At 40.7% G+C, this 27,690-nt stretch overlaps 2 protein-coding genes and 1 non-coding gene across 3 annotated transcripts in view; 1 reads left to right on the top strand and 2 right to left on the bottom strand.

Annotated features, from left to right (window-relative positions):
- Nucleotides 1-27,690, bottom strand: part of LOC131239866 (ankyrin repeat-containing protein BDA1-like) — a 95,171-nt gene that overhangs the window by 28,119 nt on the left and 39,362 nt on the right. The window lies entirely within an intron of this gene.
- Nucleotides 5,122-5,228, bottom strand: LOC131223409 (small nucleolar RNA R71). Its single transcript, XR_009160443.1, has one exon. It is a non-coding gene; the product is annotated as a small nucleolar RNA R71 (small nucleolar RNA).
- Nucleotides 26,318-27,441, top strand: LOC131239880 (fatty acid desaturase 4, chloroplastic-like). Its single transcript, XM_058237783.1, has one exon. The coding sequence runs from the start codon at nucleotides 26,348-26,350 to the stop codon at nucleotides 27,257-27,259; it is 912 nt and encodes a 303-aa protein (XP_058093766.1). The 5' UTR covers nucleotides 26,318-26,347; the 3' UTR covers nucleotides 27,260-27,441.

Genomic DNA, 27,690 nt, shown 5'->3' with positions numbered 1-27,690 from the left:
CTAGCAGTACGTGCATGTTATGAAGCAGGTTCACTCATCAAGTAGTCCACCATAAAAACAGAAAAAGAAAAAAAAAAGAACAAAAATAAACAAAGTGAATGAGTTTTTGGGTTAGGGCACAAGGGGTGGTGTTTCTCATGAATAGTATGAAAATTGCACAAATGTGACATTCATGCAACCAAACCTCATATACACGAAGCATTTTACTAATTTGTTTATTTATTTACTAATAAAGTTGTGCCAACCTTTGTTAACGTATGGTTTACTTTTGAGAAATGTTCAGTGCACTCAGAGCACTGCAAGTTATACTGCTACTAGTTGCATTGGGACACAGTCCAATCAATTGATCCAAGCTATTCATTAGGTCTTACAGATATTTCATAGATTACCATGTAAACGTAACGCAATCTGACAAATACAAACCATTTAACCAATGACAAGATTTCTTACGTACCCAAAAATAGTTCCCTCTCATGATTACTTAAGTTTCTAAAAGAATCATTTTTGTTAGGTGTTCACACCCCAAGTGCAGGGTTGTGATGTAGTAATAAACTCGGTAAGACCGAGGTCGAATCCACAGGGACTGAAACCTGTACGTTATCTGAAAATAACCAGATCTAGAACTATGCTAAGATGAAATCTAAACCAATTGTGATTTGAGGAATAATGGTGAAATATTAATCTAAACTTAAAGAATTCAGAGAAAGGGAACTAGGGATTCAGAGGATCCACTTGTAGAGATCAGGGATATCTGATGCCTGCTTCATGGATATTATACTGAACTTACTTAATATAGTTTTCAAGAGATGAAAGGTATCAGAATTAGGTATGATTCCATCACAAATCCATGCCTAAGAGACAAGGTAAACAACAGAACTTAGACTAATCCATAACCAACTAAAAAAATGTATGAGTGTTAGGAAGGATTCCATCATCCAACTATGTCTATGAGACGATGGCGAACAACAGGGTTCCGAACATCAAAATAAAAGGAAAGGAATTATTCAAGCCATCACAGATCTACTGTAATTTAAATCACAACAAACCATTAATGACTAAAAGAATTTCTTAAATCAAACTAGAGTCAATCAGTTCAGTTTAAATCAAACCTGTAGAAGCTCCCATCACGCCACAAGCTTCACCTCTTAGCCCTAGCTAAGAGGTTTAGCTACACATGGATAGACTAGATCTCTCAACAGCAAAGAGCGAAAAATAGGATATCTCATGGTCTAGTCATCTCCCAAACTCTTTTAGCTCCCTTCCGTCTGATTGATCAACGCTATCTCCATGTCTCCTGATTCACTTGGATAAAGGGCTAAGACATTCAAGGCTATGAGACCATATATTCATGTTCATGGTGTTTATCTCCACTCTACCTAGTCTCATAGCTCAAAAACTTTGTTGTGGGAAAAATCGAATCAATACCTATAAGTGATATGCCTCCAAGCTAAGGAGGACCCTCCGAGTTGGGGTGACCGAGGTCTAAGCAGAAGGGCCATCGGCATGGGACGAACAATTCCTCCAGCTCAGAGAGGAGCCGCTGAGTTGAGCTGTCAGATGATGGAGCTCGGTAGGAGAGGACTCACCCCACCAAGAATGTCTACGACAAAGGTAAGAAACCCGTGGGGAAGGAGCTTGGACTTTGAGCCCCGAGCTTCCAGCATCATAGACTGACTAGATCAACCACTGCTAGAGAGGCCGAAGAGATAATCATGCAGCATGATTTCAGTTGAAGATCACTCCAACTTATTCGGGATAGGAATCCTGCCAAATTAGGGGGCCTCCAGCATAGCACAGTGGGATTCAGAGGTCTAAAACCTTCTCCCACACCTTATATATATGACCACAGACTCCAAACTTTTGAGGGTCAAATATTGCATATCAGACCCAGTTATTGCATGGATTTACAATCATTGATACCGTTTAATAGCCTGATTTAATCGTGTTTGTGATGCAGAGTGTATTTACAAGCATGAACTGAAAAATGGTGCTTAAACCATGGATTTAACGCTTTGATGACACCCAAGGCAAGGGACGAACTCCAGGGGACCAAGATCGATGGAATTACACACCAGGGATCCGAGGAAATCAAGCCATTCACGTTAAAGAGGCCCGATAATGGTGAAAAATGCAAGATTACATAGTTCTCGCCATCTGATTGGCTCAAAACTTCATACATGGCCTGAGGGCCATAAATTAACCGTACATATCAAATTTCAGCCCTCGGATCACTATAGAAGTGCCCCAACTGACAGATCAGCCCATAAACCATTAATTCTAGCCCGCCTGATATCTGGATATACTCCAATTTTGGTCACAACCAATTAAATTAGATGGGAAACCAGATGGACAATGTGGATTTATCAAAAGAAGCAAGGTGGGTCCCACTTTACGCGTGTGTGTGTGCACAGCACACGTAGACCCGAGCCGCACCGAGCCAACAAACGCGGGTCAGTAGCGCTGACCCGCATCTCCTTCCCAAATACGGCAATTGCCGTTTCACGCGGCAAAACAGACGGACGCTGTCCGTTTTTGCGGATGCAAGTGGGCCCCACCCATGGCCTGTACGGATAATCCAATCCGTCCATCGTGTAGAGGGCCACGAATTCATTGAACCCATGCTGAACTTTTGGACCCATGCAATCATACGTGCACGATATAGAGGCCATAAGTGGACTACCCTGCAACGTTCAAATTGATGTTTGGATGATTTCTTCTCTGATTCTTAATCAATGGACATGAAAAACCATCCGTTTCTTATCGAAATTTCAAGGGCAATCTAATGGACGGGGTGGATTTTCTTGAAACACCTCTGTGGGGCCCACCGATTACGTCAGTGCTGGACGTGCGAAAGGCTACGCACGTCCGCGAAATCGGATTTTCCAGGCAGTTGTGGCCACCATCTTTGATCATATGGCAGATCTGAACCGTCCATCGTGTAGGCCAGTCAAAATACTTTCAAGAGACGCTGATTTTACAGAAATAATGCAAGGAACGCGAGAGTTATGGAGCCCCGAACTCGGCTCCGAAAAGGCTTTCGCTGCGCATGCGATAGCTTTCCAAATCCGATTTCCACCACTCCAAAAGCTATAAAAAGAGTTCCAAACGTGGAGAAGATGGTATGCTTGAACAGGGGACGTCAGATAGAGAAAGAGAGGCGGAGAGAGAAGTGTTTAGAATTTTTATGTATTTTTTCTTTATTTTTCTTCTTTTTCCTATGATTATGTTAGGCTAAATCCCTTAGCTAGGGCTAAGAGGTGAAGCTTGTGGCGTGATGGGAGCTTCTACAGGTTTGATTGAACTGAACTGATTGACTTTGTTTTGATTTAAGAAATTCTTTTAGTCATTAATGGTTTATTGTGATTTAAATTACAGTAGATCTGTGATGACTTGAATAATTCCTTTTCTTTTATTTTGATGTTCGGAAACCCTGTTGTTCGCCATCGTCTCATAGACATGGTTGGATGATGGAATCCTTCCTAACACTCATACATCTTTTAGTTGGTTATGGATTGATCTAAGTTCTGTTGTTTACCTTGTCTCTTAGGCATAGATTTGTGATGGAATCATACCTAATTCTTATACCTTTCATCTCTTGAAAAATATATCAAGTAAGTTCAGTATAATATCCATGAAGCAGGCATAAGATCTCCCTGATCTCTACATGTGGATCCTCTGAATCCCTAGTTCTCTTTCTCTGAATTCTTTAAGTTTAGATTAATATTTCACCATTATTCCTCAAATCACAATTGGTTTAGATTTCATCTTGGCCTAGTTCTAGATCTGGTTATTTTCAGATAACGTACAGGTTTCAGTCCCTGTGGATTCGACCTCGGTCTTACCGAGTTTATTATTACATCACAACTCTGCACTTGGGGTGTGAACAAGTTTTTGGCGCCGTTGCTGGGGATTGACGGCTACATTTCCTGAAAATAACTGGTTTTAGGATTAGTTTAAGATTAGGACTTTTCTGATTTTTAGGATTTATTTTAGAATTTTCTAATTCCAGGTTTTCCTTTAATTTTTAGAAATCTTCTATTTAAATAACTTTCTATTTTTAGATAGTTTTCCTTTTTTAGAAACTAACCCAACTTTCTTATTTTGTAGGATTCTGAGATAGGTTTCTAAATTAATAATTTCTCTCTTCCTTACTATTTCTAGATTAGGATTCCTTTTTAGTAAGTTTCTAATTCTAACTCTTTTAGAATCTAATTTTGTTTCCTATTTTATTTTTAGAAATTTTCTATTTTAAGACTTTCTGTTAAGAAACTAACTTTTCTGTTTTGTAGGCTTATTAGAAATTTCTAAATTCGGTACACTCTTTCTAAATTTCTACTTTCTAATTTAGGAATTCTTCCTTGCTTCTTTTATTTCTATATTTCTCTTCTTAGGAATTTTATAGGTTTGCTATTTTTAGAAACTAACTTGTTTTGTTCTATTTTGCAGGTTTCAATTTAGGGACTCCAATTTGGTAACTTCCTTCCAACCCTCATTCTCTGTTTAGATTTTTATTTTCCTTCTTAGGATTATGTTTAGAATTTGATTGAAGGCTGCGAGTGTTTCATGCCCAAGTGGACTCGTGACAACACTCGACGTCTCTTGACTGAAGGAGGATTAGTTGAGGGGTTAACTGTCCATCGTAGGACTAGACACCGCTCGAAATCCCCTGAGTTAATTGAGGATATGGCTGAAAATCAACCTCTTCTACCCTAACCTAGGGTAGAAGATCTTCAGGATGAGAATGAGGTGCATCAAGCACCCCCGCCTCGTACCTTATGAGATTACTTACAACCGGTGGGGGTGAGTATGCCCCCATGCATGGTTTTTCCTAAGAATGAAGGACACATGGATATCAAGCCGGGGGTGATCCAACTCCTCCCTAAATTTCATGGGCTTGAGTCAGAGAATCCTTACTTACATTTAAAAAAATTTGACGAGATCATAGCTACCTTATACTTTCTTAACGTGTCTGATGACACGGTCAGGTTGAAACTCTTTCCCTTTTCTTTGAAAGAGAAAGCCAAGACGTGGTTACATTCATTATGTCCTCGATCAATCGGCAGATGGAATGACATGACAAGGGAGTTCATTAAGAAGTTTTTTCCATACCATAAGACGAACACCCTAAGAAAGTCGATCATGAACTTCGCCCAAAGGGAAGATGAAACATTCTTCCAATGTTGGGAGCGGTTCAAAGATCTTGTCAGTTCATGCCCACAACATGGTTTTGAAACGTGGCGCATCACGAACTTTTTCTATGATGGACTGATCACCAAGTTAATCCTTTAATATCAAACTGAAACCTCAATGTGTAAGCGAGATGTGGCATGTGAAGTCATGACTCAATCAATGTTTAAAACTTCAAATCATGGATTAACAGTTCGAACTTAACTGTGAAATCTAACAGATAACTAAGTTCAAGAGTAGTAAATCACCAACATTCCGTATCCTGTAATTCTAAATCAAAGATGGCCGTCAAAATCACATCGAATTTACAAGAAATTTTAGAAAATTTTTGAAAAAATTTCACAATATTTTTGCTCAAGACCAAGAAAACATTGATTAGGTTACCTAATCTCCCACCCCCAACCTAAAATCTACATTGCCCTCAATGTAAACGAAATAAGCATACAATGCATATGGGACAACGAAAATGAAAGAGGAGTGATGGAAAGATAGTACATGGATGGAGAATCAAGAGGCTTTCTCAAAAATATCAACGTAAAAGCGAGTCAGCACAAGAGAGAAATCAACAAAAGCAAAATAACAAAAATAAAATCACAAAACAGATCCTACCTATACCACTTTCGCAGGTGCTCTCGATTGCATTTAGTATATGCAACAAGCCTTTAAACCCCTAGGTTGCCCCTAGTGGACGAGTTGTAGTTTCGTGAGGGTTTGCAGTAATGTTACCCACAAACATGGAACTAACTAACTAGAAAAATGAAATGAATTAAAAAGCTGGGTTGCCTCCCAGGAGTGCTAAGTTTAACGTCTTCAGCCAGACCAAAGCAACTACCCTAGTCCTATGCAAACAGAAAACTTACCTATACCTCCATCAGACTAGGAGATCATTCCTGATATCCTGAGATCAGTCAGAGGCATGGACATGTCCTCTGAATCAAATTTCTCGACAAATGGCTTTAAGCGATGTCCATTTACTTTAAACTCCTTGCCATTGTCGGGGTCTCTTATCTCGACGGCCCCATGAGAGTAAGCAGTGATAACAGTAAAAGGGCCGGTCCAACGAGATCGAAGCTTACCCGGAAAGAGATGTAATCGAGAGTTATACAAGAGGACTTTTTGGCCTGGCGTGAATGATTTTCGTAAAATATGTTGGTCATGAAACGCCTTCATCCTGTCCTTGTAAATTCTTGAGTTCTCATAAGCATCGTTCTGGATTTCTTCGAGTTCATTTAACTGAAGTTTGCGTAGCGAGCCAGCGTTGTCCAAATTGAAATTCAAACTTTTGATCGCCCAGTAGGCTCTATGTTCCAACTGCACAGGCAAGTGGCAAGCTTTCCCATAGACAAGTCTAAAGGGAGACATTCCAATAGGGGTTGCCCGCTTGTCTGTGGGTGGTATGGGGTGCTCACCTTATGAGAGATACCGTATTTCTTCATTAAACTCTCAAATGGTCTATTACAAAAGTGTGAGCCCCCATCACTAATGATAACTCGAGGCGTTCCAAATCGGGAAAGGATGTTTTCTTTCAGGAATTTAATGACCGTGCGATGGTCATTAGTTCGACACAGAATCGCTTCGACCCATTTAGTGACATAGTCTACGGCAAGCAAAATATATAAATTCCCAAAAGATTGGGGGAATGGCATCATGAAATCGATACCCCAGCAATCAAATGCCTCTATGATAAGAATGGGATTCAAGGGCATCATATTTCGACGGGATAATTCTCCCAATTTCTGACAACGCTCACAAGCTCTGCAAAACTCATGAGTGTCCCTGAACATAGTGGGCCAATAGAAGCCACACTGCAGAATTTTTACCATGATCTTTTTTGCAGAAAAGTGACCACCATAGGCCTGTGAGTGACAGAAGGAGATGACACTCTGATGCTCATCGTCTGGCACACATCTCCTCAAGATTTAGTCTGGGCAATATTTAAACAAGTATGGATTATCCCAGAAGAAGTTACGCACCTTGGTAAATAATTTCTTCTTATCTTGTGCAGTCCAATGTGTCCGTATGGAACCTGTGGCAAGATAATTAGCGATATCAGCGAACCAAGGCGAATGGGAGACTCTGAACAACTGTTCGTCAAGAAGCATGTCATTAATCTGCGTCGTCTCAAAGGAATTAGAGGGATTAAGGCGAGAAAGATGGTCAGCCACTACGTTCTCTACTCCCTTTTTATCTTTTATCTCTAGGTTAAATTCCTGGAGTAGGAGGATCCATCATATCAGGCGCTAGCATCATTCTTAGACAGAAGATACTTAAGCGCTGCATGATCAGTGTAAATAATGATCTTGGATCCAATCAAGTAGGACCTAAATTTGTCCAAGGCGAACACTACGGCTAGGAGTTCCTTTTCCGTAGTCGAGTAGTTCACTTGGGCAGGATTTAGAGTCTTACTTGCGTAATGAATAACATAGGGTTTCTTATCTTTTCTCTGTCCTAGAATTGCCCCAAGAGCATAATCAGACGCGTCGCACATAAGTTCAAAAGGAATGCTCCAGTCAGGTGGCTGTATGATGGGTGCACTAGTCAATATGCCCTTAAGCTTAGTGAAAGCTTCCTGACATGGTTCAGTCCACTCGTATGGTGCATCCTTTTGAAGTAGATTATATAGAGGACGAGAGATGAGACTAAAGTCCTTTATGAATCTTCTGTAAAACTCGGCGTGTCCTAGGAAGAATCGCACGTCCCTTATGTTCTTGGGTGGAGGTAGGTTAGAGATAAGATCGATCTTTGCCTTATCCACCTCGATTCCTTTGGATGAAATAATGTGTACAAGGACAATTTCCTTCTGAACCATGAAATGACACTTCTCCCAATTAAGTACCAAGTTCTTTTCTTCACATCTTTTCAGCACACATTTAAGACTTTCCAAGCACTCCCTAAAAGATGGACCGAAGACAGAAATCGTCCATGAAGACCTCTAAATATTGCCCTACCATGTCAAAAAATATGCTCATCATACATCGCTGGAAGGTGGCAGGAGCATTACATAGTCCAAACGGCATCCTTCGGTAAGCAAAGGTGCCGTAGGGACATGTAAACGTAGTCTTTTCTTGATTTTCAGGGGCGATCTCTATCTGGTTGTAGCCCGAATACCCGTCAAGGAAACTGTAATAGGAATGACCAGCTAACCTTTCCAAGATCTGATTAATGAAGGGCAAAGGAAAGTGGTCTTTCCTCATGACGGTATTTAATTTTTTGTAGTCAATGCACATCCTCCAACCAGTAGTGACTTTAGTCGGCACGAGTTCATTATTGGCATTGGCTACGATGGTGATCTCGGACTTCTTAGAAACCACCTGAGTTGGACTCACCCATTGACTATCAGATATAAGGTATATGATACCCATATCCAATAGTTTAAGAACCTTGGCCTTAACCACTTCCTTCATGTTTGGATTTAGTCTACGTTGTGGTTGCCGAGCGGTCTTCGCATTATCCTCAAGATATATGCGGTGAGTACAAATCGAGGGGTCGATTCCCTTGAGGTCCGCGATTGTCCATCCAAGGGCTCCCTCCTTATGCTCAACGAGAGTAGATATGAGCATACTCTCTTGTTCTTTCTCAAGGTGGGCGAAATCACCACCGGGTATGTCTCATCTTGACCTAAGTATGCATATTTTAAATTCAAGGGGTAAAGGTTTTAGGTCAAGCTTCGGTGGCTTGAGGTTAGTCGGTAGAGGCACTTCATCGGTTTGGGGTAACTCTTAAATGTGGCCTCCACCGGTTAACTTTAAATAGTGTAGTATCAAGATGGCACACGTCTTCCTAATTATGTCATCATCAAACTCATGGGAGTGGGCCAGCACGTCTCTAGAGGATCAGAGGATAAGGATGTCCTGTCATCCACGAAAGTTTCGATCATGTTAATATCGTAGATATCGTCATCTTCCTCTATTCGTCTCTATGTTGAAAAGATATTCATTTCTAATGTCATATTCCCAAAGACATACTCATGACATCATTCCTGCAATTGATAATTGCGTTTGAAGTGATCAAGGAATGGGCGACCAAGAATGACGGAATTCTGAGTGCTCATGTTATTGATGGGTATCCGGGATGATGAAATCAACTGGGTAGTAAAATCAATCAACCTGGAACATACATCCTCAATTATCCCTCTTGGTATACGAACAGAGCGATCAGCAAATTGTAGTGTGGTTAAGGTGGGTTTTAATTCACTTAAGCCCAACTATTTGTATACCGAGTAGGGGATAAGATTAACGCTCGCTTCTAAGTCAAGAAGTGCGTGATCCAAGTTTGATAGTCCCCAATTACACATGATATGGTTGGGCTATGAGTCTTTGAAATTTTGCGGCACATCTTGCTTTAGGATGACACTCACTTTCTCGATCGGAAGATTTTGTTTTGTATCTTTTGCGTTTTTGGTGCTAAGCCCTTTAAAATGGATCAAGGGAATCGACCCCTCGATTTGTACTCACCGTATATATCTTGAGGATAATGCGAAGACCGCTCAGCAACCACAACGTAGACTAAATCCAAACATGAAGGAAGTGGTTAAGGCCGAGGTTCTTAAACTATTGGATGTGGGTATCATATACCTTATATCTGATAGTCAATGGGTGAGTCCAACTCAGGTGGTTCCTAAGAAGTCCGGGATCACCATCGTAGCCAATGCCAATAATGAACTCGTGCCGACTAGAGTCACTACTGGTTGGAGGATGTGCATTGACTATAGAAAATTAAATAACGTCACGAGGAAAGACCACTTTCCTTTACCCTTCATTGATAAGATCTTGGAAAGGTTAACTGGTCATTCCTATTACAGTTTCCTTGACGGGTATTCGGGCGACAACCAGATAGAGATCGCCCCTGAAGATCAAGAAAAGATTACGTCTACATGTCCCTATGGCACCTTTGCTTACCGAAGGATGCCGTTTGGACTATGTAATGCTCCTGCCACCTTTCAGCGATGTATGATGAGCATATTTTCTGACATGGTGGGGCAATATTTAGAGGTCTTCATGGACGATTTCTCTGTCTTCGGTCCATCTTTCAGCGAGTGCTTGGAAAGTCTTAAATGCGTGCTGAAGAGATGTGAAGAAAAGAACTTGGTACTTAATTGGGAGAAGTGCCATTTCATGGTTTAGAAGGGAATGTCCTTGGACACATTATTTCATCTAAAGGAATCGAGGTGGATAAGGTAAAGATCGATCTTATCTCTAACCTACCTCCACCCAAGAACATAAGGGACGTGCGATCCTTCCTAGGACACGCCGGGTTTTACAGAAGATTCATAAATGACTTTAGTCTCATCTCTCGTCCTCTATGTAATCTACTTCAAAAGGATGCACCATACGAGTGGACTAAACCATGTCAGGAAGCTTTCACTAAGCTTAAGGGCATATTGACTAGTGCACCCATCATACAGCCACCTGACTGGAGCATTCCTTTTGAACTTATGTGTGACGCGTCTGATTATGCTCTTGGGGCAGTTCTAGGCCAGAGAAAAGATAAGAAACCCTACGTTATTCATTACGCAAGTAAGACTCTAAATCCTGCCCAAGTGAACTACTCGACTATGGAAAAGGAACTCTTAGCCGTAGTGTTCGCCTTGGACAAATTTAGGTCTTACTTGATTAGATCCAAGATCATTATTTACACTGATCATGCAGTGCTTAAGTATCTTCTGTCTAAGAATGATGCTAAGCCCCGCCTGATACGATGGATCCTCCTACTCCAGGAATTTGACCTAGAGATAAAAGATAAAAAGGGAGTAGAGAACGTAGTAGCTGACCATCTTTCTCGCCTTAATCCCTCTGATTCCCTTGAAACAACACATATCAATGACATGTTCCCCGATGAACAATTGTTCAGAGTCTCTCATTCACCTTGGTTCACTGATATTGCTAATTATCTGGCCACAGGTTCCATACCGACACATTGGACTCCACAAGATAAGAAGAAATTTTTCACCAAGGTACGTAACTTTTTCTGGGATGATCCGTATTTGTTTAAATATGGCCCAGACCAAATCCTGAGGAGATGTGTGCCAGACGATGAGCATCAAAGTATTATCTCCTTTTGTCACTCACAGGCCTGTGGTGGTTACTTTTCTGCTAAAAAGACCACGGCCAAGATTTTGTAGTGCGGCTTTTACTGGCCCACTATGTTCAGGGACACTCACGAGTTTTGCAAAGCTTGTGAGCGTTGTCAAAAATTGGGAGCGTTGTCCCATCGAAATATGATGCCTTTGAACCTCATTCTTATCATCGAGGCATTTGATTGCTGGGGCATCGATTTCATGGGGCTATTCTCCCAATCTTTTGAAAATTTATATATTTTGCTTGCCGTAGACTATGTCACTAAATGGGTAGAAGCAATTCCATGTCGAACTAATGACCATAACACGGTCATTAAATTCCTGAAAGAAAACATCATTTTTCGATTTGGAACGCCTCGAGCTATCATTAGTGATGGGGGCTCACACTTTTGTAATAGACCATTTGAGAGTTTAATGAAGAAATATGGTATCTCTCATAAGGTGAGCACCCTATACCACCCACAGACAAGCGGGCAAGTTGAGATTTCCAATAGGGAGATCAAACACATTTTGAAAAAAACGGTTAACCCTGACCGTAAGGATTGGTCAATTTGATTGACCGATGCCTTATGGGCGTACTGTACTGCTTTTAAAACCCCTATTGGAATGTCTCCCTTTAGACTTGTCTATGGGAAAGCTTGCCACTTGCCTGTGGAGTTGGAACATAGAGCCTACTGGGCAATCAAAAGTTTGAATTTCAATTTGGACAACGCTGGCTCGCTACGCAAACTTCAGTTAAATGAACTCGAAGAAATCCGGAACGACGCTTATGAGAACTCGAGAATTTACAAGGACAAGATGAAGGCGTTTCATGACCAACATATTTTACGAAAATCATTCACGCCAGGCCAGAAAGTCCTCTTGTATAACTCTCGATTACATCTCTTTTCAGGTAAGTTTCGATCTCGTTGGACCGGCCCTTTTACTGTTATCACTGCTTACTCTCATGGGGCCGTCGAGATAAGAGACCCCGACAATGGCAAGGAGTTTAAAGTAAATGGACATCGCTTAAAGCCATTTGTCGAGAAATTTAATTCAGAGGACATGTCCATACCTCTGACTGATCCTGTTTACCAGGATTGATCTCCTAGTCTGATGGAGGTATAGGTAGGTTTCCTGTTTTCATAGGAATAGGATAGTTTCTTTTATTCTGTTTTAGGATAGACAGTGAACTTCGCGCTCCTGGGAGCCAACTCAGCTTTTCTTTCTGTTTCATTTTCCTAATCAGTTAATTCAATGTTTGTGGGTAACATTGCTGCAAACTCTCACGAGACTACAACTCGTCCACTAAGGGTAACCTAGGGGTTTAAAGGCTTGTTGCATATGCTAAATGCAATCGAGAGCACCTGCGAAAGTGGTATAGGTAGGATCTGTTTTGTGATTTTATTTTTGCTTTTATTGATTTCTCTCTTGTGCTGACTCGCTTTTACGTTGATATTTTTGAGAAAGCCTCTTGATTCTCCATCCAGGTACTATCTTTCCATCACTCCTCTTATATTTTTGTTGTCCCATGTGCATTGCATGCTTTTTTTTTTTTTTTTTTACATTGAGGACAATGTAGATTTTAGGTTGGGGGTGGGAGATTAGGTTTCCTAATCAACATTTTCTTAGTCTTGAGCAAAAATTGTGAATTTTTTTTAATTTTTCTGGACTTTCTTGTGAATTCGAAGGGATTTTAATGGCCATCTAGGGCACTTGGAATTTCAAGATACGTGATGTTGGTAATTTAAGACGCTTGGATTCAGTATCTGTTGGATTTCATAGTTAAGTTTGAATTGTTAATCCAAAATTAAAAGTTGTAAACATTGATTGAGTTATGATCTCACATGTCACATCTCGCTTTCACATTAAAGTTTCAGTTTGATATTGAAGGATTTACTTGGTACTCACTAAGCTTGAAAGGAACTAACCTGAGAAATTGAAAGGATTGGGCGAATGGTCTACATCATAGGTTTGCTCCATATAGGTGTAGATTTAATTCCCTATAAATGATATGTGAAAATTTTGGGTGTACAGTCTTCATCATAGGTTTGCTCCCTCTAGGTGAGGATTTGATTCCCCTTCTTGGTGTCACTTTTAATGGAAAAATCAAAAGTTGAAGGAATGAAAAGATGATTTGTGAGGCAAGTTTTGGTTATCATGAATCTTTTTATTGGTTACCAGTGATATCCTGAAATAGAGAAGTGAATTTTAATGATGATAAGCTGAGATTATAATGTATGCTCATATATCTCAATGATTAGAATTTTTTCTAATTAATGGAATAATACTTTGAACTTGATTAGGAAGTTTACCGTGTGCTTGAGTCTAGGAGAAAGTAATATCCAACATTCATAAATCTGAGAATTCTCATATCTGGATTATTCTACAAAAATCACTCGAGTTTATAGAAATTGTTCTGTAATTCTCAACTTACTTTTCGCATATTTTGCTCGGGACTAGCAAAATGCTAGTTGGGGGTTGTGTTGAGGGTCAAATATTGCATATCAGACCTAGTTATTGCATGGATTTACAATCATTGATACCGTTTAATAGCCTGATTTAATCGTGTTTGTGATGTAGAGTGTATTTACAAGCATGAACTGAAAAAGGGTGCTTAAACCATGGATTTAACACTCTGATGACACCCAAGGCAAGGGACGAACTCCAGGGGACCAAGATCGATGGAATTACACACCAGGGATTCGAGGAAATCAAGTCATTCACGTTAAAGAGGCCCGATAATGGTGAAAAATGCAATATCACATAGTTCTCGCCATCTGATTGGCTTAAAACTTCATACATGGCCTGAGGGCCATAAATTAACCGTACATATCAAATTTCAGCCCTCGGATCACTATAGAAGCGCCCCAACTGACAGATCAGCCCATAAACCATTAATTCTAGCCCGCCTGATATCTGGATATACTCCAATTTTGGTCACAACCAATTAAATTAGATGGGAAACCAGATGGACGATGTGGATTTATCAAAAGAAGCAAGGTGGGTCCCACTTTACGCGTGTGTGTGTGCACAGCACACGTAGACCCGAGCCGCACCGAGCCAACAAACGCGGGTCAGCAGCGCTGACCCGCGTCTCCTTCCCAAATACGGCAATTGCCGTTTCACGCGGCAAAACGGACGGACGCTGTCCGTTTTTGCAGACGCAAGTGGGCCCCACCCATGGCCTGTACGAATAATCTAATCCTTCCATCGTGTAGAGGGCCACGAATTCATCGAACCTATGCTGAACTTTTGGACCCATGCAATCACACGTGCGCGATACAGAGGCCATAAGTGGACTGCCCTGCAACGTTAAAATTGATGTTTGGATGATTTCTTCTCTGATTTTTAATCAATGGACATGAAAAACCATCCGTTTCTTATCGAAATTTCGAGGGCAATCTAATGGACGGGGTGGATTTCTTTGAAAACACCTCTGTAGGGCCCACCGATCACGTCAGCGCTGGACGTGCGAAAGGCTACGCACGTCTGCAAAATCGGATTTTCCAGGCAGTTGTGGCCCACCATCTTTGATTATATGGCAGATCTGAACCGTTCATCGTGTAGGCCAGCCAAAATACTTCCAAGAGATGCTGATTTTACAGAAATAATGTAAGGTACGCGAGAGTTATGAAGCCCCGAACTCGGCTGCGAAAAGGCTTTCGTTGCGCGTGCGATAGCTTCCCAAATCCGATTTCCACCACTCCAAAAGCTATAAAAAGAGTTCCAAACGTGGAGAAGATGGTATGCTTGAACAGGGGACGTCAGATAGAGAAAGAGAGGTGGAGAGAGAAGTGTTTGAAATTTTTATGTATTTTTTCTTTATTTTTCTTCTTTTTTCTATGATTATGTTAGGCTAAATCCCTTAGCTAGGGCTAAGAGGTGAAGCTTGTGGCGTGATGGGAGCTTCTACAGGTTTGATTGAACTGAACTGATTGACTTTGTTTTGATTTAAGAAATTCTTTTAGTCATTAATGGTTTGTTGTGATTTAAATTACAGTAGATCTGTGATGGCTTGAATAATTCCTTTCCTTTTATTTTGATGTTCGGAAATCCTGTTGTTCGCCATCGTCTCATAAACATGGTTGGATGATGGAATCCTTCCTAACACTAATACATCTTTTAGTTGGTTATGGATTGGTTTAAGTTCTGTTGTTTACCTTGTCTCTTAGGCATGGATTTGTGATAGAATCATACCTAATTTTTATACCTTTCATTTCTTGAAAAATATATCAAGTAAGTTCAGTATAATATCCATGAAGCAGGCATAAGATCTCCCTGATCTCTACAAGTGGATCCTCTGAATCCCTAGTTCCCTTTCTCTGAATTCTTTAAGTTTAGATTAATATTTCACTATTATTCCTCAAATCACAATTGGTTTAGATTTCATCTTGGCCTAGTTCTAGATCTGGTTATTTTCAGATAACGTACAGGTTTCAGTCCCTGTGGATTCGACCTCGGTCTTACCGAGTTTATTACTACATCACAACCCTGCACTTGGGGTGTGAACACAAACCAAGGAAGGGAAAAAAGAAGTGATGCATCAGATCTATCGGAGGGTGATAATAAGGCCATAATTAAGTCATCTCAGTTTTACATCAACCTTATCTATTGTCCAGATTTAGACAATAACAAACTTCATCATTTGCATATGTTTATTATTATTTATTTATTTTCATGTTGAGTCAAGGGAAGGTCTTGTATAATATGTTTATTGGTGGGAGATGCACTAGCAGTACGTGCGTGTTATGAAGCAGGTTCACTCATCAAGTAGTTCACCATAAAAAAAGAAAAAGAAAAAAAAAAGAACAAAAATAAACAAAGTGAATGAGTTTTTGGGTTAGGGCACAAGGGGTGGTGTTTCTCATGAATAGTATGAAAATTGCACAAATGTGACATTCATGCAACCAAACCTCATATACACGAAGCATTTTACTAATTTGTTTATTTATTTACTAATAAAGTTGTGCCAACCTTTGTTAACGTATGGTTTACTTTTGAGAAATGTTCAGTGCACTCAGAGCACTGCAAGTTATACTGCTACTAGTTGCATTGGGACACAGTCCAATCAATTGATCGAAGCTATTCATTAGGTCTTACAGATATTTCATAGATTACCATGTAAACGTAATGCAATCTGACAAATACAAACCATTTAACCAATGACAAGATTTCTTACGTACCCAAAAATAGTTCCCTCTCATGATTACTTAAGTTTCTAAAAGAATCATTTTTGTTAGGCAAGGTTAACTATGGTATCCATTTGTTAAAAGAGTGATGGCTATAGAAAACAAGGCAAAATAAAAGATGGATTGGATCATGGGATTAATGTGATTTTTTAATATTGGTAGTCCTTGAATTGTTCTTGAGTTAACAGATAGTTCATTTCTACGTGGTAGTGTGTACAGTGACATGTCACACAGCTAGCTTCAACTAATGTGATGCTACCACGTGTTGACATATTTATATAGAACTTTAGATAAAAAGTACTCACAAAGCACAAAGAAAATTTGTAAGGATCCAAAGGACATCTCCACCGAAGACATGTCATGATAAGACACAAAGCACATAGAGAGATCATGAGGATCTAAAGGACATCTTGATGTAGAGTAGGTCGCGGAGAGTTTCATGGCCAAGATGGATCAAAAAAGGACCGGTCGATGACAGAAGTGATCCGGACCATTAAACCTTAAATCGGGCGTATCTCGCAATCCAGAATGAGTTCTCGGACATAAAATATATGATTCTAGGGTATGACGAGCTACTTTAGTCATCCAACCCGGCAAATCCAAGTTGCGCAAGCCAGATTTGTTAAATACCATCAGATTGACGGTCATGTTCCTATTTTAATTCCGTTTTTACTATAAATAGTAAGTTTTAGTTTGATTATAATAATTCTTCATCCGTCGGGCTTTAGGAGTTGCGCCCAATGTGAAAGTGCTTAGAATAATTAGGAGAACAATGTGGTAAAGCCAAATAGGACACTTACTATTTTTGGCCAAAAACCTTGCACCCTAGTAGACATCACGACCGTCTAGTTTACTATTTATAGTAAGTTGCGAATTCTAGGAGTTTTAGTTGTAGTTTGATTATGAAATTTCCCCCATTGCTTAGTAACCCTATTTAAAGGGTTGTGAACTATTTATTTCATTCATCAATCAAATTATGAATTTTATAGAATTTATTTCTATTTTTCTTACTTTTTTCCTCGTGGATTCGAGAAGTATCTATGAGGAGTCCAGAGAAGCTCCGTGGATTCGGAGTAGTTATCCTTGAGGAAGACGGTGATCAACCTTATCATGTTGTAGACACCCCACCCAAGCTAATATCTTGAGAAGGCAAAGACAATCCAAGAACCATGATCATATCCAAACCCAAACCCTAACCCTAATCCGAACCCGAACCCTGATCCGAACCCGAACCCTGATCTGAACCATACCCTAAACCAGACCCTAACCCAAACCTTAGCCTAAAATCCTAAACCTAGCTTAACCATTGCTTAAACCCTAATCCGAATCCTAAAAACACCGTTAAAACCGAAACACACAAATCAGTACAAAAACATACCCATTTGAGCCCAAAACCCCAAAAGAAGATTCCCGGACGAGCTAGAGCACTAAACAAAGCCCACTGACTAAATCCTGAGCCAAACCAGGCCCGGGCAGTAGTCGGACTACCGTGGGTGGTAATCTGACTGCCGCCCCAGTACGAGACAACTGTCTCCTCCGAGCAACAACCGTCCCTCGTCCCAAAGTCAACTTTCATATATATTTACCCCTCTAGCCTACCTTATTTACCATCTTACCAACCTCCAAGAGCCAATGAGAGCACGCCATGTGGCATTCTTCTCTCCTCAACCAATCTCAAGCTGCTATGTCAGCTTTTACCCTTCATCAGCCTAGCAATTACAGCAATGCCATCAGAAAAGGTTGTACATAGCCCTCTCCTCTTCACATTAGATAACAACTTTCACTAAGAAAAATCCAAGTGAGAGAGAGGGAGAGAGGAAGAGAGTGAGGGTGAGAGGAAGCCTCCTCCCTACCTTCCCAACCATTCCAATCCCCAAAGTCTAACTCGGATTGATCATGGCACAATATATGTCTTAGCTTGCTCAAGATAAAGCCAAAGATCCATTCATCTCATATACAAGCATTCATCATGACATCTATTCTCTTCTCAATCCCCCTGCTTTTCTAGATTTCTAGTGAACGTATGCTATGTGACTTGCCGTACATTGAATCCTGTCACAACAGAAATTCCTAGAATCTAGTCCATTTTTCTTTACTTTTGCATAGGCATCATCATATCCGCCTTCTAAAAACATTCTCGAACGTATGCTCTGTGGCTTGCCAAATTCTAAAGACATCAGAAATCCACGTGTACCTAGTCGATTCCGACCATATCATTCATTCCTTGAGATTTCCTTACCACACCAAATAGAGACCGTACATTCGTACGAGCAGAGAGGGTGCTTAACACCTTCACTCTCTGTAACTAATGACCCTTACTTGTAATCACCGGATCGCAAACCAGGAGTCAATTTAAGGAAGAAGAATCTTCAGATTTCTCTAATTAACCTTATATATTCCACGGGTTCTAGCCGACTGCGAGATTTTGAGATTAAGTGGCTAGTGGCGACTCCAAGACAGCATCAACAATCCAAATCAGCTCAACCCCCATCATCATAGCCAAAAACATAAAAGTGCCTGGGCGCTAAGTTCCTGCGTTCACACATGTTCATCCCTGCGTCATATCTCCACCAGAGACATGTCACAACAGGAGGTTTATAACACCTAGAAATGCATGTACAACTGAAATCCTAGAGACGGTCACCCACCCAACAACATGTGGTAAGAAGATATTGGTTACTCATTCACGGAGCATTAAAAGAACATGTGTAACCCAATATAACATTTAAGGTGATGATGCACACTAACACATGGCCAGATTTGATTGGTCACATATATTTACAAATTTGTAAGTGGTTCAGTAGTAAAAGAAAACTGTCTAGAAAGGGAAATACAAATAAATACAGCAACATCTTGACAAGTTGGCCTCGTCTTGAATTAGAAGCATAATAGTCTAAGTTCGCTAATCAACTGGTCAATCAATCCCGAAAGTGAGCTACCCAACGTCACTGCCTATCCAAGTCTATAAAAGCGACAAATAATGAAGAGCTCTAAGCCCTCCCCAATTCAAACAAACACAACTTCACACTAACGTTGCCTATCTATCTTAGCTTAACTTAGCCAAGTTTAGTTTATCCACTTCTATCCAGCACAATGTTGCCGCCAGTTCAAATCAATTAGCGAAGTTTAGTTTAGTCTCTCCACTTCTATCTAACATATCGTTATAGCAAGTTGGAAATAGCATAAATTTTAAAAGCTAGGGCACAATAAATACATTTGTTATCATGTGTGGAAGTTTGTCCCACATCTCAACATTACAATTCAAATCAGAGACATAATAAAGTCAAATGTCATAGAAAATTATAAGAGTATTGTAAACGGGTTATACAAATCTTTAAAAGATGAACTTCATAGAGCTTTGTCTTGATTGCTGATGGTCTTAAAGTTGGTTCATTATGTGTCAAGGGAGAAGAAATCGAACTGACTATAACATACTAAGATCAACTTCTTTCCAATATCACCATTACCATTGCACTATAATTCTGCATTGTATGTAACAAGTTAGAGTAGACAAGGCCACAACTTATTTTTCCAGATTCTAAAGTAATTTTTATTAATTCAATAATTCTGTAGAAAAAAAAAAAACAAGAATATCAAATGATATACAATACAATTCTGAATTTTCTCGCCCCATTCACGCTAACTGCATTTTCATAATGTTGAGATAAGAACACAAAAGATGCTTATGTCACCTTAGGATCTGCCTTTGTTAGAGTATACAGTCCTCGATGTGCACGTGTTGCAGTATATTTGAGTTGTTAGAGTATACAATCTAGTCATAGACCATTGTCTCCAAGGATATGATGCACCACAGGATGACTGAATATGTTTGCACTCTCAAACTCAAATATACCATCACATACATGACATCAAGGACTGTATACTCTAACAAGCCCAAATCACAATTTAAAAAGGTCCCATGATCCAAAGTAACAACTAATCTTTGCTTGACACTCCACTCAATAAGTCACCTCATACACCCATTGAAACGAATCATTTCACATAGTCGGACCAAGCAATCCATACTTGGCTCAACGAAAAGCATAAAGAATGCTGCAGAACTAGACCGAAGGGGTTTTCCTGTGAAGGGAAAAAGATTAAAATGGTTTCCTATCAGCTTTAGGAGATCTATGCCTAAGAGTTCAAATCACTTGGAAATTATCTCTAGCAAACTCGGTAGCAATTCATGTTCAGTAATTCACAGGACCATTCAAGTTTCATTGGGCAGAGATCATTTCCAACTCTCTGCTACATAAACACTTCTTAGATTGGCAAGAAACATTCTAAGTATTTCTAATGATTTTATCACGATTCGAAGAGCATAGAAAAATAATAGACTAAACAACAATAGTGTTGTAGGTTTGGAAAGTACAAAGACCTACACTAGACTGACCTGGAAAGAGAACTGCATTAGATACAGGGATGCTTTGCAATAATTTAACTTGTAAATGATTCAAGATACTAATGAAAAGAAGGGTAGGTAAATACCATTCAGACTCATTTTCTCCTCACAATTGTCAGGCATGCCAAATCTTCGGTGGCCTGACGATGAAGCAGCCATTGGCAGAGACGGATGGAAACAGAAACCATTGGCAATATCTACATTTTAGGGAGGTGAATGAATGAGAGGAAAAAGACTCGGAAGTGACAAATAAAATGAAAAATATTACACGCCATTTCTTGCAGGAAAGGCAACAGTGTACCAGATGCAGCTTGAAAGCTAGCTATCCATTGCCCGAATTGAAGGTCATAAATATGAACCTAATCATCCTGGTAAAAAGAGATCCAGAAGTTCAGTTACTTGCATTTATTATATTATCTGAAGTTGGAGCGCAACAACAGAAATCAGAAGATAAGTACCTGCCCACCTGTACCAAGATGCCTGCCACAAGGCTCAATATCAAAGAATATCCATTGATTTGTGAACTCGGACAATCTGTATAACCTAGTGCAGGGTCCAAACAAAAAATGCAAGCACTTCAAAGTTGTTCAGAGCCAACCAACTTAATTCTGTTTAGTAACTGACATTAAACAAGCATTAACCTGCATGGCAACTATAAAAGCAATATATTGTAGGAAAAAAAGAACATAAATCCATTTGCAAGGACATGGTATTGCCTTGTGAAACATATGTCACCCTCTCATGCAGGGGAGCTAAAGAGTTATTTATGTCTATATATTAAGCACCAGCATGGAAAACAAAAATTGCTCAATAGCTCAATGAACTTTCAGGTGGTTAGTCTAGGCAACACTTGATATGTGCATGGACACGAGTGATAAAACGGGTAGGGACAGTTGACCCATCAGGATTTTGGCATGGCCCACTATTGGAAAGGCTTGGGCCTGATTTCTATGCCTATGCTTCAATCAACCCATTTCTACAAATTAGGCCCCTGGTATGGTGATCCAGATCGTTGATCTTATGTTCCCTACTCTTGATGGGGGATTCTACAAATTAGGCCCCTGGTATGGTGATCCAACCCTGTCCTACCAAGATCTGACTGCCTATCAATTGCATCACTTGGAATGAGATATGGTCCTATGGATCTGACATATCCAAACATCCATTCATTGCTTGTACAGAGCTTTAACATAATAATTTTAAAAAAAAACATTTAATCTCAGATTCAAATCATAGTAACAAGGAAATCAACAAAACCCTAGAAATGTAAGGGAGAGGGAACCTTTGAAGAGGAAGAAGCCTCAATGTTAGGGGGAGTGAGGGCGAGGGAGAACCAGTGGAGGCAGTGCTGCTGAAGATCCGGTGTTGTTGAAGGAGGTGTGAGGGCGCGGGAGCTTGAGAGAGGGAGAGGGAAACAGCGAGGGAGAGGGAGAGGGAGACGGCGCTGACAATGGGAACGGAGAGAGAGAGAAGGGATTGGGGAACAGAGAGAGAGAGAGGGAGGAAGATGAGAGAATAAGGAATGGAGAGAGAGAGAGAGAGAGAGAGAGAGAGAGAGAGAGAGAGAGATGGCTGGAGATTTGGGCGCGGCTTTGTTTTGAGCGCACGCTCATTTTTAGGCGTAAGGGATCCATGGACGGTCCTCTCAGGGGCTCCGTGGGGCCCACCCATGATGTATTTTCTTAATGCATTCCATCCATTAATTTTACTAAAATATTTAATTTCATAATTTCAAAAATAAAATATATTTAAGGCCCAAATGGACCACACCATATGAAGTACACGTGATTTAATCTCCATGTTTCCTACCGTGTGGTCCACTTTTGCCTTTGATCTAGCTGGTTTTTGTTTTCATGCCCTAAAGTAATATTTGAAAATACATGGATGGCTTAGATAGAACACATATATTTTTTGAGGCCCTATAGAGCCCCTTACACCATCGTTAATTAGTAATAGTGTGGCACCTTTCCAGTTATAGAGGAAATCTATAGAAACTATAGCTATGATTTAAATTCGTAGCAAAAAGCTAGCATGATCTGTATCCTTTGCTCCTTTTTTTGGTAGTGCTCCCTAGTGCTCCAAAGCTTCTATGAGACTCCTTCAATGATGGAGATGATGATCTAAGGGTTGGATTGAGTGGGATTAAGGGTGAAAGAGGGCTGAAAAATGTGAGGTCCTTGCTTTCTTACTTGGGATGTCCAAGCTCTTGGTTGCAAATGAGGAAGAAAGGGAGGGAGAGAGTGATGTAGGGATGGCAATGATGAGTTTGTAAGGTAATTATGAGTTTGTAAGAAAGCATGGAGAAGAGAGGGCATGCTTGCCATCATGAGGTGTAAGAAGCATGAGTGGCTAGGGTGATTCCATGCATCCTAGCCTAGGTAGGCTAGGGTGATGTCACCATCATGATTGCTTTTGTAGAGAATCTACTTTATTTGGAATCTCTGGCCTTGCAATGTGCAATCTACAACCAGGTTATGCACGGGTCATATCTCTTAGTCTATGTATCGTATCGGCACACGAGACGTGACGTTAGAACCGCAGCGATGGTGCGGTTGCAATGGCATAGATTTCGGATCGAGTCGATTCGGGTCTACAGATGCGACTTAATGTAGTGCGCAAACGCTATCTATAGGTTGCAGGTCGCCGAAATTCGACGGAAAAGATCGCTGGATCCTAAGGAATAGTGAGATAGTAGGACACGGGCCTTATAAGTCATGAGTTTAAGTATCCGTTTTGGTGTGTTAAAAAGAAGTATGATGAGTCACCCAACAGAAGTTCATAGAGCTAAAACTTAAGCCTGTTTGGTAGCATGGATTTGGAACACCCTAGATTTGGAATCCTCCCACTATGTTTGGCATTCTAAATTTAGAATTTCCCGTAATCCAAAAGTAGCTATGCATAGTATATTTTATAGGAATTTAAATTTAATTTCTAAATCAACTTTAATATCTCTAATTAGTGTAAGTATGTAATGTTTGACACAATGGTTGTAATAAATCCATAGAAATATATACTTTGCCTAAAAATGATGAAATTCTAAGTTTCGGATGAGCTACAAGTGTAGGATCGCATCCAAATGATTAACTAATGATTTTTAACTATTGATTTACATGGATAGTATTTGGATGAAGCAAATCATCCTATTAAAGTAATTACAGTAATGTCGTTGATAATCTAATTATTTTGGATATCATCAGTGAGCCACGTGCCCAATAAATTATTAGCATGTAATTCTATTTTTCACCTTGGATTTCAAACCTTGTCTTTGAGACCCTAGAAATATATTAGGAGATTTGAAATCCCCTCCAATCCCCCTAAATCCATCTTGCCAAACGATCCATTAAAAGTTTGGAACTTTGCTGCACGTAACGCAGCAAAAAGCAACACGATTCTTGCACTATTTGGCCGTGAATGGAGTGCACAAGTAAGGCTGTCAATGGGCTGAGTTTAGATGGTGCCAAGTTCACTCCAAACCCGACCACATAATAGAAATCAAGCCAGGTGTGCCCTGAGCTTGTCATGAGCCCAAAATGGACATGCTCGAGCCTGACTCAATAAGCTAAATACCCATTTTTGAGATGTCTCTGGATTACGATCAATAACTTAAATCGTCTTAAGGGCAGGCTTGATGGAAAGATTCTGCATATGAAACTCACTCTCTCTATTTTTTATTTGGAATTCGGAACTAATGACGCCATGTACAAGGGATCCCATCCCTACTTAAGGAAAGAGTCTCATCCAATCTTACTCTATTTCAATCTTAAATTTAATTTTGAATTCATTTCTAAATATTAATTTTAGAATTCAAATTAAACATAGAGAGAAATAAAAAAATGCAAACGGAAAAATAGCTGAGGAACCCACCATTAGTAGTTGACCACACGTAGACCACATGGGCATTTGTCCAACAAAAATATGATGGCTCATTAGAGGAATGGGTGGATCTTATTCATGCTTGCCTCAGGTAACGGTCAGTTATTAGTGTAAGTCAGGCTAGCGCAGTCCTCACAATAAAGAGGCTACAACTGGAAATAGATGAAAGGTGACGATTTCTTTGCCGGTGGCTTTTTTCATGAGTGGTGTTTAGGACCTTAGCGTGTTGGGTGAGTGGCCTCACCTAGTCCACTCAAGCAATTCCTGCGAGAATGACCATTAGGAGGGGGGTTTTTGGTCCTTCTCCCAAAAGAAATGAATGTAAAAGGCACTTGAACTGGGAAACGGATTGGCTACTCTCGGTCTCTCCCTGCCACCAGCCCCGTGGCCGGTGGTCGGTGCTCTGTGGGCTCCACCATAATGTATGGTTTTAATCCATTCCGTTCATCCATTTTTACAGATCATTTTAGTTTTAATCTCAACAATGAAACGAATATAAATATCAGGTTGACCACACCAAAGGAAAACAATATTTATTGGATATCCACCATTAAAATCCACCTAAAGCCCACTGTACTGTTTATTTGACATCTAATCTGTTGATTAGGTGATACAGGCCTAGATGATGGGAAAAAACAAAGATCAGCTTGATCCAAAACTTTATGGTACCCAAAATGTTTTTAATGGTCTACGCTCGTTCAACACTTTTTCCTGTAATGTGGGATTGGAATATAACTCATTTTTGTCCTTATTCTATAAAATGATCTGGAAAAATAGATGGACGGCATGGATGAAACACATACATCATGGTGGGGCCCACAGATCACCGACCACCAGCCATTGGCAGGTGGTAGAGGGAGTACCCAATCCGTTTCCCTTGAACTGACATGTACTATGGGGCCCACTTTGACGTATGTATTTTAAATCCATCCCGTGCACATGTTTTTACAGATGATTTTAGCGTATGATTATAAATATGAAGTAGATCCAAAGGTCAAGTGTACCACGCCATAGGAAAAAGTGGGAGTAATGACACCTTAAAATCTTTCTAAAGTACACTGTGATGTTTATTTGCTATCCAACCTGATGATTAGGTCACTCAGATATGGATGAAGAGAAAACACAAATATAAGCTTGATCCAAAACTTTTGTACCCCCAAGATGTTTTAAATGGTGGTCATTCAATCACCACAGTTTCCTGTGGTGTGATTCACTTGAGATTTGAATCTACTTCATTTTTGGGCTCATGTACTAAAATGATCTGAAAAAACGGATGAACGGCGTGGATAAAACACATAAATCACGGTGGGCCCCACAGTGGCAAGATTACAGGGCGATCCGCTTCCCTTGAACTCTGTCCAAACCCTTAAAGTCAGACTGCTACGACAACCTTATACACGTGGCTCCAATCACTCGAGTCTTCCACGCACTTCCACATGGAACAAACGTGTGACTCTCACCAATACACGTTCGCGCGATGTTCCTCGTACCACGTAGGCACACCCAAAACCAGTGCTACTTCCTACACTTTCTTTTATCACCACACATTCCTTTCATTCCTCTCAACGATAGCTCCTACTACCCTTTTTATTCATTGTCTGCGCCCATCCATACCCCATTCCATACCGCCCGTTCTCAATGTCAGTCTTGCCTCAGCAATGGCACCCCTTGAGGCGCCCATATCACACCCACACGTGTCGCTACCTTGGCCCACCATGCATACGTGCCGTGATCACCACCACCACTCCCCAAAGAGACCTTTCTCTCATCGAACCACACGTGCCAACATCACCCACTTTAGCTACGACCACGCCAAGAACGCATTCTGCCAGCGAACCTAGCCTACGTTCTACATGGACTCACCGAGCCTGGGTCATGACCGGGTGCACCTCCGTTCTTGTTTCACTAGCGAAGTCCACGGTCGGAGCCACGGGTTCTGGCACGTGGCTCGAACCATTGCTCGCGGGCTTGCTTGGGTACGTACTAGCAGACTTCGGCACGGGTGTATATCACTGGGCCATTGACAACTACGGCGATGCATCGACACCCATTTTCGGTTCCCAGATCAAGGCCTTCCAAGGACACCACAAGTGGCCCAGGACGATCACACGGCGGCAATTCGCCAACAATCTCCACTCGCTCGCACGTGCCACAGCATTCGTGCTTGTGCCCATCGACTTACTGCCTAGTAATGGGATTTTGCACACGTTCGTTGCAGTGTGCTCGGGCTGCATCATGTTTAGCCAGCAGTTCCATGCATGGGCCCACAGTACCAAGAGCCAATTGCCACCGTTGGTTTTGGCATTGCAAGATGCAGGCGTGCTGGTCTCACGTGCGAAGCATGCGGCACATCACCGTTCCCCCTACAACAACAACTACTGCATCGTTAGCGGCGTGTGGAATGAGTTCTTGGATGACCGTAGATTTTTTGAGGCTATGGAGATGATCGTGTTCTTTAAGTTCGGAGTGCGGCCACGATCATGGAGTGAGCCTAACTCCAATTGGATGGAAGATGCTGATGCCACGTCAGCACAGATTGTACATGTGTGATCCAATGGTGGACAGCAATTACACGCATGAAAGGTCACACGAGTGGAATAAGTGGCCCATTTTTTGCATGTTCGAGTTCTGTAAATCAGCTTTTCATGCAAATGTCTTCATTGATTTTGATTGTCCAATAAATGTTAATACGAAAATTGATATTTTATTACAAATCAAAGTTTCATGTTGGACGCGGTATTGAAAATCATTTATTACAAACGTGCCATTGTGTAGGTCATCCGTACCATGAAAACGGTAGGCCCCACCATGATGATGGCCCTTCTCCAAAATCAGGCTGATCTGCTCATTAGGTGGACCACACCTGTATGTTAAGTAACGCTGTTGGTTGTCCATTGATAATGGTGCGGACCTCACCCGACTGCTTTTTCTGTCAAGTGATGTTCATGGTGGGACATTCCGTTTTCATGGTACACGTACAA

Source organism: Magnolia sinica, chromosome 1 (assembly GCF_029962835.1).
Source record: "Magnolia sinica isolate HGM2019 chromosome 1, MsV1, whole genome shotgun sequence".
NCBI lineage: Eukaryota > Viridiplantae > Streptophyta > Magnoliopsida > Magnoliales > Magnoliaceae > Magnolia > Magnolia sinica.
This window is presented reverse-complemented; position numbering and strand designations above follow the sequence as displayed.

Coding starts and splice junctions, on each gene's coding strand:
- LOC131239880 (XM_058237783.1), top strand. CDS start 26,348: ATGTCAGTCTTGCCTCAGCAATGGCACCCCTTGAGGCGCCCATATCAC.